Below are 12,061 nucleotides of genomic sequence, written 5' to 3' on the forward strand. Positions count from 1 at the left end.
GCGAAGGATCCAACTTCCACCTGGGAGCCTGTTTTCCTATGCTAATTCCCACAGGACCTGAGGGAAGAAATCAGCAGGAAAGAGGAATCCAAGCCAGTAACTAACCCGTCAAGCAGATTTTGTCTTTGTACAGGGACACTTGATTCAGTGGGAGTGCAGCACCTGCCCCCATCTAACTCCTATATTTAGTTCTCCTGTAGGTTGCTTTAGTATGCTTCCTCTGGAATACCAAACACATTTAAAGATGGAAACTTCGACCAAATGCTCTCCAAAGGTAACAAATTGCTGGAGCTCGGAGGTACTTTTTGACAGGAAAAGAGAGCATGGAAAGTGTGTGGATACTCCTATGCACACCTAGTAACTGAAACTTTCCAACCGCATTTCTGTCATGTGCGGTATACATTTAATTTTCCAAAATAAATGCCATTTTGCCTGTAGAATAACACTCCATTTATCATCTTGATAATTTCTCATATTTGGTTAAAGTTAAACAGAGAAAATCCATGCTTAACAGTCCTTTTGAGAAAGTTCTCAATGGACTCTTTTGTTCTTGACTGTCAAATGAATCATGTTTCTACTGCAGATATATTAAATTTTTTTAAAAACCTGGTGTTTCGCTATATAATTTTCCTCCTGTTAAAGGTTTTCCTAGTCTATTCCAGTTGCATTGAGCTATTTATATAAACTCACAGATCATAAAGCAACTGAATTAATTCATTGAAGTAAAAATCCAGAAAAGGTACTGATGAAAGTCCCAGCCAGCTGGAGGCTAGCAGCACACCGGAGGCAGCTCGTGCTCTCCTTGCTCTTACACTGTAAGTGTTCACAAGGCAAGATATCAAAGTAGCCAGATCCTTTGGTCTAATGCACATACCTGTTTGTATATAATGCCATTTGTGGAAAGATTTTGATTGTAAAGTATCTGCAAAAAGGGCCGAGCTGAAATTTCAAAATATTTTTGCAATTAACTTGTTAAAACTAAAGACTGAAGTATCTTCTCATACTTTCTGGATCTCAGTTCAGGCAATAAAGTAAAATTCAGTTTCATTTACATATTTAATGTATTTAAGTATCTTTTTTGAGCACAACGTTATGAATACCAAGACACATGAAAGTGTTTAAAGTACTTTTATTTAGAAAGAAATGGGGGGGGGGGGCAGTTTTGCATCCCACATTTTGGTTCATTTCTTTAGTTAGTGGGGCAGAAGACTCCCACATGTTTTTTTGTGTTTACATTGCAGTAAGATTTTAATTTGATCTGCACTGGCTAATAGCCCAGGTGACCAAAGACTTTGGGCTAGACTCAAGTCCATGAAGCTCTGTGCTTACAAAGAACATGGCCGGAGAACTTTCTGGAATATCAGTGCCCCATACAGTTTGCAAGAACTATAACACTGGATCCAGATCAGCCAACAGTAGGCTGTTTATTATTAGCGACATTAAGCTAGATGACAGGGGAAGGTTGAAACAGTCTTAAATCTCTTCTGCAAAATCTTATACTCAGAGGCGTAGTTTTCCTTAAGACTCAGCACTTCTGTTCTTGTCTTTGAAAAGCTGCACAGAGCTCATCCTTCTTTAAATTTTGCTAGCAGATTAGTGGGTAAATTACTTACCGACCTGGATGTTTCCCTCTTGACTTGCCTCAGGCAAAAGGGATTCAGGGTCAAGCTCTTGCCTTTGTGCATTAAGTTGCAGCAACCACCAGAGAACTGCAGCCATCCTGGGAGCTGGCACCCGTATTTCCAACTCTTTCTTCCTACCTGGATGATGAAATATCTGTGCTCCAGTTCTTTTCTCCCCGTTCAATCCATCTTAAGACTAAAAAGTCTCCAGCACATTCTTCCCTCAACTACCCCCCTTTCCTCAGTCTGTCTTGATTATAAGCTTTCAGTCCAGAGACAGCCATCTGTGAAGAGTCTAGTGCAAGTGTCTCACCCCTTCAATGTCCTTCAACTGTCCTGCAGAAAATGTGATTTATTATAATAGGATTATTACAGTATCAGTTAAATATAGATGAGTTGATGCCTGCTGATGGTTGACTAGGTATAAATGTAAAAATTACTGCATTACATTTGTGCATTCTAGTTGAAAATCTGTTTCTCTAAAAATACAGAGGAAAAATTTTAGCACACTAATGTTTGCTGAAATAAATATCACATTCAAGATTACCTTTTGACTTCCAAATGAATAACAATTTCTTTCTCCAGCAGCATTTTGATACCAGCTTATTTACATAAATCTTACCACACTGAATGACTTAAAAGTACAGCACAGTAAGTCTATTCTGTTCTGTACACCTCATCACAGTATTATCCTAGTGCTTCATTAAATCATTAATTCCCAATTGGTACCCATAGGGTGTTTTTCTCCCGTTGCTCATACAGTGTTTGAAAGACCAATACGCTGCAGCAGGGGTGGTCTCATTTGGGGTATCTGGTCAGTCTCTGCCTCAGAGGAGCTTCCAAGCTTCCTTAACTTCCAAGAAGCACAATTATAGGAAATAGCAACTCATTTGATCCAAGATCTGATATAGCCATAACCTGTTTCAAGTTTCTCTTCTCACGCTCATCTTGAAAAGCAAGCTGCATTATCTTCCAGGGTCACACAGGCAGCAGCACCTCAGACTGATGCTTCTCTTTGCACACTCCTCCATGGCCTGGTATGCCTCTAAGTTCCCAAACTTCAAGACAAATTTGTTAAAAATGTTTGCGTTACACATTTTTCCTCCACTGCTTGTAGATCTTTCTGGGGGATTTGAGGATGGAGGAGTAGGGAAGGACAAAGAAGTACCTTCCAACTTAAGACCAAAAAAAAAAATAAAAATTGAAACTTAATTTCTTCAGACTGAAAAAACAGCTTTTTATTCTTTGTAATCATTAGAACTGTAGGTTTAAGATCAGCAAACTCCTTCAATTATAAAAATTAAAATAAACCAACACAAACTTAGCTCCTTACTAAACATACAAATTCATAGTGAAACACAGTACAACCGGACAGCATTTCCTCTATTTCCTTTTAGGCTCTGTTGGTGTGTTTGCTCCCTGCAGGTGGAAATATCACACAATGTCATCTGTTTCTCATTTTCTTGAAAAATTTCCCATTATCCCTCCCACTTGTTCCAAGTGAATGAACCAAAAGCTCATTGTTCTTTTACACAGCATAGGTATGATTAATTGAATTGCAAGGAATGGGAGGAAAACATCAAAAGCCAAAGAAGGTAGAAAGTCAAAGTGTCCTTTCAAGTGAATTTTCTGCTGCAGAGAAAGCAGGTAGGCTCGCTGAGATTCAAGATACTCAACAGTTGCAATCCTACTCTTAGAGCTAAAGAAAAACACTGAGAAACTCCATCATGGTTTAACGCTGCAGAAAAGTTGTGTTTGGAACAGCGACTTTTTCAGTCTACCTAAAAAGTCTTGAACACCATTAAGACAGTTGAGGCACAGAGAAAACTAATGAGAACTTGCAAGAGTTAATCAGTGAAAGTATTCAAAACACAGCTTGTATGGGAAACCTTCAGTATTTTTTTAATCTAATGTAGAACTTACTTAACCTTATTTCATTATCTTGTCATTTAATCAGCATGAAGACAAAAAATGATGCAATTTATCAGTATAGCCTGATCCAAACCCAAACAATTATTCACAGAAATAAACTAGTAACAGTAACTTCTTCAGATATGCAACTTAAAATAAGCAAAACTAGAAAAATCACTGACCATGAAATCAGCTGGGGATTCTAGTAACAGCAACAATGACCTGGGGCAAGGGAACGGCCTATGTGCTGAACACAAGTAACCTTCAAAGCCTTGGTATACATATAAAGCATATATTTAGGGCTTATTTAAAGAAAGCATGAAATAGGGAACCTTGTGCTGAAGCGCAAGTTAACTCCACGACTGTAAACTGATGTAAGGCCAAGAGCAAAATTATAATATTAAGAGAGAAATGGAAGAGATATATGAGATAAATGGGGAAAACCAAAAAAAAAAAAAAAAAAAAAAAACACCACCAAAACCGCAAGCAGACCGAATTAGGAGTTCAACTAGACTATGTGAACATACATTTAATTCTTTGCTCAAAAGATTCTTCACATCTGAAAAGCTACACTGAAGTGTGAGTGAAGAATCAATCTCACAACACTCTCTTGGCTATGTGAACATCCTTTGTCTCATACAGCTGCTAGTTCTCTTTGGTGTTCCAGCATTTCCTCTACTTCCCAGGGTAAGTATTCCTGTCTCCACCTTCAACTTTCAGTTTTCAAGAAAATCATCAATACTCACTAGCAACCCAGAGAGCAGATACGAGTTATTTATTAACATTTAAAATAAGCATAAATCTCAGGAACCAAAAACTTCTCTGAATTGTTCTGCATGTGGTATTGATATTCAAAAAAAAGATCAATACAACTGAAAGACCAAGCATTATCATAAAATATGAAGTTAAATGGAATACAGGTCAAGTTAATAGCAATTAAGTTACATTAACTTGAAGAAATTAAATAGTTTTACATGTTTTCTGATGAAGCACCACACTCATAAGACCCAATGAAGCATCTCATGAGAACTAAGCTACAAACCAGTTAAGCAGTTGAAAACAAATTGGCAGCCAATTTAAGTAAAAAAAAAAATTTTTTTTTAAATAATTATGGTAAGAGTTTAGTAGTAATGTTTTCCAGAGAACTAGCAGAAGAGGAATAGATTTAACATCCAAGGTATTCCAGTCACACAGCACAAACATCTGAATTTTAACCGGTTTAATAATTCTGTATTCCTGGGGTGGAGGGGGGGTGGGAGGAAGAGATCTCAATCCTTTTATGCTGTATTTTACATAGCTGCTAATCTGAACTGATGCAAATACTTGTTAGATTCTTGGGCAATATTCAACAGCAGCTGCATATATTAGTGGTTGCAAAATAAAATTTTGGCTTTTTTTTTTTAACAGTAGATATACAATTATAGTAGATAATGAAAGATCCACAGCCTTTTATCTCACCCTTTTGCTGAAATGTAATAGCTTAGCTCCAACTAAGGCTAAACCTCCATTTAGCTTGCTCAAACGCTTAGTGTGGAATTTTTTATTCGTGGACTAAGCATAAAGCAAGGACTTCTTATTTTAACATCCGAGGTTCTTTCAGATGTTTGCAGAACAAGAAAGAAAAGATGCATAAATTCAGAGTTCAAGATTAAAGTGTAATGCTTCACATGAGGGCACAAATCAAGACAGCTTGTTCATCTGAAAGCCCACAGGCTCAACAAAGCAGTCGTCATTCTAGAGTATCTTGTTTCATTTTACACGAACATCCATTCATTCTCAAGATGCACGTAAACTTGTGCAGGCAGATGAAAAGTTACAGTATCTCTAAGTGGATGAAATTAAAAAGAAAACAAAAAAAAAAGAGTAAAGCTTCTCAAGTGTTACAGAGTAATTTTACAGGCAAAGGAAGTTAATTCAGTATTAAGAAGACAAATCCAAATGCACACAGGATATGCAAACAGCTTATAAACTCTCATTGTTAACACACCAGTTATCACCACCACTAAAATTCAGAACACTTATAGTGGACCCTTGTATTTAAATAACTGTACGCCCTTTAAAACTCCAACAAAATCATATCCCTTTCCACCTTCTGAACAAAAATGTTGCAGAGTTAACTTAAAAAAATGGCATACACCACATGGGAGATTGAATTCATCCAGTTATTAATACACTATTTCTCTATTTACATTGTGGCAAACAGGCTGAGACAGACTCAGACAAGCGAAACCCAGCCAGGAGATTTCCTCCACAGAGAGAAGGAAATAAGTGAAGTCAGGAACTTTTTTGCAGGCTGTGAAAACAGCGTCCAACACCAGGCTCCCCCAACGGGCATCCAAAGGAATCAGCAGCCGAAAGAGGTAACAGTGAGTCTTCCCAGAAAGGGGAGAGCAATGGGAAGGAATGCTTACTTAGATGGGAGTAAGAAATTCACTGCCTCTTGAATATCTAAGAACAGACTTCTGGAAGAAGGTATTTGAAGACCCACCCCATTTGCACTCTGCTTGCAGTGTGGTAAAAAGAGTTTCTTGTGAAATACGTAGGAAAACTGCTTCGAAGAGACATCCAACTGGTCATTGACTTCCATTTGTTGGACTTCTACTTTTGAGGAAGGACAAGGTCAGGGGAAAAAAAAACAAACCTCGGGTAACATGAATATCATGCATCCCTTTATATTAACAAACAGCAAGTTTTATTTGGCTTAGAGATCCCTGGACGCTGAAAGTATCATTATTAAGAATGCTTCAGGATTATTATGGGAAGAGAAATACTGTCAAAAGCTCGGGCTGGATACAAATTTAACTTTGTGAACTGAAAGGTTCCATATTCATCATATTAAAATGCACTTTATTAAAATACATAAAGTAGGACAGACAGTATAGAACAGATGTTTTGAGGAAATCATGCCAGCTGCACACTAATATTTTAATTTTATGAGACCAAACTAATTTACTTAAAATTCCTATGATCCATAGAGATATTCTTTTCTCTCCCATGCTAAACCATGGTAAATGTGTCAGGCTGAAAACAGAATAAATGAGGATGTGAACAGGTAACTCTGATGTAAACTTTCAAACAGATTAAATAACATCAGATGGTCAATTCTCATGCCAAAGAATCCTCATTTAAGTTACCATACTCTAACACACACAAAACCCCACAAAATTTAAACCAAGGTTCACTGCAACTGAATAGAAAATAACTGCTCTCTCAATCTTGCTTAATTTATCAGTAAATTACATGGATCTTCACCTGGCAAAAGGATAAACAAGACACTGGAAAATCTGTATTTCCTCAACAAAATGGCAGGAAAAATGAGTTCAAAAGCTTTAAAAATAACATAAAATGAATTCAATAAAGGGAAAATTCTATTTGAATGCCTAGAATTATTCATTTAAAAATAAGTCAGTACCGCAGAAAATTCAAAGACTGTCCATACTGGATTTCCACTGCACTAGATAGAACCAGCTGAAGTATGTAAGTATCTTTCAGTGAAAGAACCACCAATAATTTTGAAATATTAAGGTAACTGCTACTTACAGAATTCAAAACACTGTTGCTACAACTCAAGTTTCAGCTAGGAAAGATGCGTTGATACCTGTACATCAAAATAGTTTATTTAAAACCTCTTTTTTAAGGAGTATATTTCAAATGTGTAAACATTCCTATGAAACTGAAAGCAGTTTCAAAATAGAACTTTGACTGAACAGTGAAAAATAGATACGATGCTTCCTCCTAAATATTGTTATTTGCATTTGACCAAAAGCTTATCATCATCTTTTCTTTGGCGACACAGATTTGTCTGGGACACAAACCATTTTGGCAAGGGGCTTTTGCATCTAAATTCTGCAGACAGTGCATTATGAAACTGCCAGAAAATTCAAAAAAGAAGAAAACGGAGCTAGAGGATGTATAGAAGCAACTATTTCATAAATTAAGCATAGAATAGCAAAACACATGAAGCAGTAAAATTTGTCTTGAATATTAAGCTTTTCCCAATCCAAGTCCCTCAAAATTAAGTAATGCCCATGTCTTCCTTAAGCCAGCAACTTGAGCATTCAACTGACAGGAATTATTTCTTGTTGAAGTCAAATACCAAAAAAACTATGTTAAAGATGCTGATGTGACAAAGTCAAGAGACACTCAACGGTTAGCAAAGCTCATACAACTTTGATTTGCCCCCCTGTGTTGGCAGGACAAGCTTCTCAGCAGTAACTTTTCTGTATGAATTCTCAGGTCTCTTTGAATGGAAAAAGTAGTCGAAATGGAAAATACTCAGCATTTCTTCCCTCCTGGTATCACTAAATGTGTGTGATAACACCATGTCTCACTGCCACTGTACACTACTGAAATCTTACACTGAAAACAGAATTGATTTTTATTTTCTTGTGGAGCCGTTCCCAGTTTTAAACATTCTGCTGCATCTCTGGTTCACCAACCCATAGTGCAGCTAAGCCTATTCAACACTGGGTACCTGGTCCTGAAAGGGCAAATCTTCCTTGCCCTCCCACCATCTCCCTTCTGAACATCTAATCTCACAGAGAACTGCCCAAACGGTTAAACCAGAAGAAAACATCTTGAACTGGCTCAGTATGTATCACAGGAAAACAAATGCTGACACAAAGGAGAAGGCATCAGGAACAGAAAAGGGGTTCCACTGACTCCTCCATTAGCAAGCGGCCATTACAACAACTTCACTGTATTGAAAAATCAGACCCCAAAAAAAAGGTATTTCTACATTTATTTGAGATATTAAGCACCATTCCTTTTCTTTCTGGAGGAAAAGAACTCGTGCATAAGGAAGCTGAAGGCTAGAAGTTTCACATGTCCATTAACTAGTACAGCACTCCATAGCTGATTTTACAATGTTATATACTATTTTTACAGTACTTTATATGCACATAAAATTCCTTTTAATTTCAGCTGCACATACTAAACTCTCAGCAGTCAGCAAATCAGTCGCAACATGACTAACACCATCAGCAATGAAACTCTTCTATTTGTAGATTTGCTAACAATCCTGGAACAGTGTAAGAACTGTCACAGCTCTCTAAATGTGATCACCTCCTTCTCTCACAATTCTGTCTCATTTTCCGAGCTTTCAAAGTCTGCAACACACTGATGAACCTATTTTATACTAAACCTGACTCAATCCAAGAGCAATGCTCATGCTATTAGAATAAAAGAGGCAAGGGGTAAAGCAGAAAATACTAACAAAGCCTGCAAAAATATGAATACTGCAGTGGAACTGCAGGCTGCACATGCAATCAATTCCTGAATGCCTGACTCTTAACAGTAGCTTTCTTTTAAACAGAAACTTCTGTGCATTTTTGTAAGATATTTTTGTAACAATGAAGCAGAAACATGCTGATCCCTTGAAGGATCATCAGAAGGACTACATTCTTTGGACTCACAACATTAGCCTTTGCCACTTCTACTGACCAATGACAGTTGGAATAATAGGCAGTAATCCATAAATCAGCCCACAGAGGGAAACAAATAGCTATAAAAATTTGTTAGCAAGAAAAAGATATGCATGGAAGCAGCAATTTTTGGGCTCAAGCCAAATTTCATAGGGTTTGGGCTTGAAACCTTTATCTCCTGCTCTCTTCTTACAATAAGCACTTTGCTTTTCCCTCCCTTACACCACTTAGTATTTGTTACACATCTGCATTTAAGTGAGATTGCTTCTTTTCCCCAAAATATGGGAGTGGCTTCCCTTTCAAGCTTCCAGAAAACTGGCAGTAAAAATTAAGATTTGTATCTGCTGCTCCGCAGTCTCAAACAATTTTTTAAATAATGAGCAAGAAGTAAGTGTGTACTGAACTTTTTGTGTTTGCAAAGTTAGAAGAGTGCAAGAGGCTTAGTAAGAGAGAAAGTAAAATACAGCAAAATAGTCTGTATTGAAAACAAACCTTTGCCACTTAAGCTCCAGAACTTTGATTGCCAGAATCTGTAAATGAAGGACTCAAAACACAATATAAAAATCTGTGTTGGACAGTAAGACATAATACATGTTTAAATAATATGTGGTATTGCTATTTTAAGCTATAACATATCTGACTTCTACACTGCTGTTCTAAAAAGAGAAAGCTATCCCTGGAGTTTGGTACAGGCTGTTCAGTATTTTGTACAGTCAATACACCCGCTTAACATTTTTTTAATATTCTCTTCCAGCAGATAGAATGTGTTGCTATATAAACTGAAACAAAAGACATAATTTCTAGAAGTTAAAAACTAGTATAGAATTACCCAGTTTAATACATATTCTAAAATTCTTGCTGCTTGGTTCTAACAAAAATCACGTTAACATGGCCATGAATGTCATCTCCATGGATCAAAGTATTTTTCTCAAAATATTTTCAAATGGGGGAAAAAAGACCTGGATGTTGGGACAATGAAACAAAAAAATTTGAGAAACAGAGTATATGCTTGCTAAACAAGAATTATGTTTATTTAGCTAGTGAATCACCTAGAGGAGTAAATTTTCACTTTCATGATAGCAATCTGTCAGGCTTGCAAACACCCAGAAATAGGAATTAAAGATTACTTTAAATGTAGTTATAAAGGTCATAAAAAGTCTGATTTAGACTGAGGTACATTTACTCAAAACTGAGATTCATTGAGTGGTAGCAAACAAACAGTTCCTCAGACAAATGCACTTTTTTCAGAATACATGTTACAGAAAAAAAAAATAAAGAAATGTGCATTAACTGGTGGTCTCCACCAAGCTGCATATTAATATTCTCTTACACCAAACAGTTTGAAACAAGGGAAATGTCATTCTAATATAATTTTATGTTACGTTTCATTTGGCTAAACTGCAGCTTAAAGTTGCTTTGCCATATTAAAAGATTACTACAATAATTTTCACATGAACATTTAGACTTGAGTTTTACTCCAGGACTAAATATGGCATGATTTGCTTTTAATCTGTTGAATAGCTAAAAACTGACAATTAAAAAAAACTACAACAAAGAAAAAATTAAGTTGAAGCAATGTGAATCTCACATCATTGAACCACTTCTAATGGTTAAATGTTAGTATTTAACAAATTCAAAGAGTTAATGAATCCTTGCATTCGTTCGGTCTCCTGTGCCTTAGCTAGGATGCATAAATACAAAAGACAGCAGATACTGGTAAAAGCTTCAGGACAGAAAGTGCTTGACGAAGGTACAGTTCTCAAGTGTGTTTGGTGAGAGAGTATAAGGGCAGATGCACTGATGAGAACCATTACAAGAAGAGTCAATTTTGTGTTAAAGTGTTCAAAGATGTCACCTTAAGCAGAAAAAAGCTTTAATAACGTCTTCTTAGACATATTAGGCATTTCCAGAGTCTACATCATTAGTGTTGTAATTCTAGCAGGACATCTCCATATAGTTATTGTTTGTTTCTATTTCTCTCCTGAAAAAAAACAAAAAACAAAAACACAAAGGAAAATTATGTTAATACACACAGTTCAATATTATCTGTTTTCCTCTCACTAGAGCAGTTGCATTGCTTGCCATTTCTCTAAATTAGGCAACAAGCTTTAAAGAAAAAGCTTCACTTTTTCAGGAACATGAAATACTTAGTTCAAGCTAACTTCTTAAAGAGAAACACAAGAGTATATGTCAAACCAAGAGGCAAACACATTCCAAAAAACAGGTAACAGAAAAGGTTTTATAATGTTACTTTTAAGTCACTTCTGATAAAATATACTGCACAAAGTAAACTGAGTAAGGAGACCAAGGGACCTACAAACAAGCAAGAGGTACCCTGAATCTTCTGCTTAACTTGACAAAATATGCTCTGTATTAACATTTAAATATTCTACTCTCCATCCATTATTATCCCTAGGAAAAAAAAAAAGAAAAAAAAAAATCACATTCCCAGGTACCTCATTCAGTGCCCCCTACAATAAAATGTTTCAATGTGCTTAAGATCCAAAGGAAAAAGTTGGCCCAGTACCACCTCATCCATACAAACACACTGCTGAAATGGTGAGAAAAGCCGTTTATAAAAAAAAAAAAAAAAAAGCCATCCATATCTTTTTTAGAAATTACTTTTAATAGCAAAAATACAAAACCAGTGAGGTAGGAATGGCTGGAAAAAACCCCTACCTGAATGCAAGCCTGAGTTGCATTCAAGACCATATTCACTACAAAGCCCTCACAGCATTGCAAGATGTTGCATTTGGTGTAAAGGAATGAAGAATGTAATGTCACCTGTGTAACGCAAACACAACGATAAACAACTATGTACCATTAAGGTCTAAAATACTAATTGCGTTGTACTTCTATCAGGGACTAACAAGTTCTGTATTCTGTATTACAAGTCTAAGAGAGCAAATAACGTTTTCAGCACTTTATCATCATCCTCCATTTTCTCAACTTTGTTAAACATACACTTAGGCATTATGACTACCTCTAGGAAAAAAATAAAAGCAGATCAATAAACTATATCTCATTGCCTTCGTTACATACCCTCTAGACTGTAACAAGACACTGTAGGCTGACTCTAAGAACTAGGAATTTATCTCCTAATAC

The 12,061-nt window shown here is 36.3% G+C and overlaps 1 protein-coding gene across 1 annotated transcript in view; it reads right to left on the reverse strand.

Moving 5' to 3' along the window:
• Positions 1 to 4,293: 4,293 nt before the first annotated feature.
• YTHDF3 (YTH N6-methyladenosine RNA binding protein F3) overlaps positions 4,294 to 12,061 on the reverse strand; it is a 28,840-nt gene continuing 21,072 nt past the window's right edge. The window contains exon 5 of the mRNA XM_080380283.1: positions 4,294 to 10,937. Coding sequence (XP_080236409.1) covers positions 10,914 to 10,937 — 24 coding nt within the window. The 3' untranslated portion in view covers positions 4,294 to 10,913. The remainder of the gene's footprint in view (positions 10,938 to 12,061) is intronic.

Source organism: Falco punctatus, assembly GCF_963210335.1.
Source record: "Falco punctatus genome assembly, chromosome: 3".
Lineage (NCBI taxonomy): Eukaryota > Metazoa > Chordata > Aves > Falconiformes > Falconidae > Falco > Falco punctatus.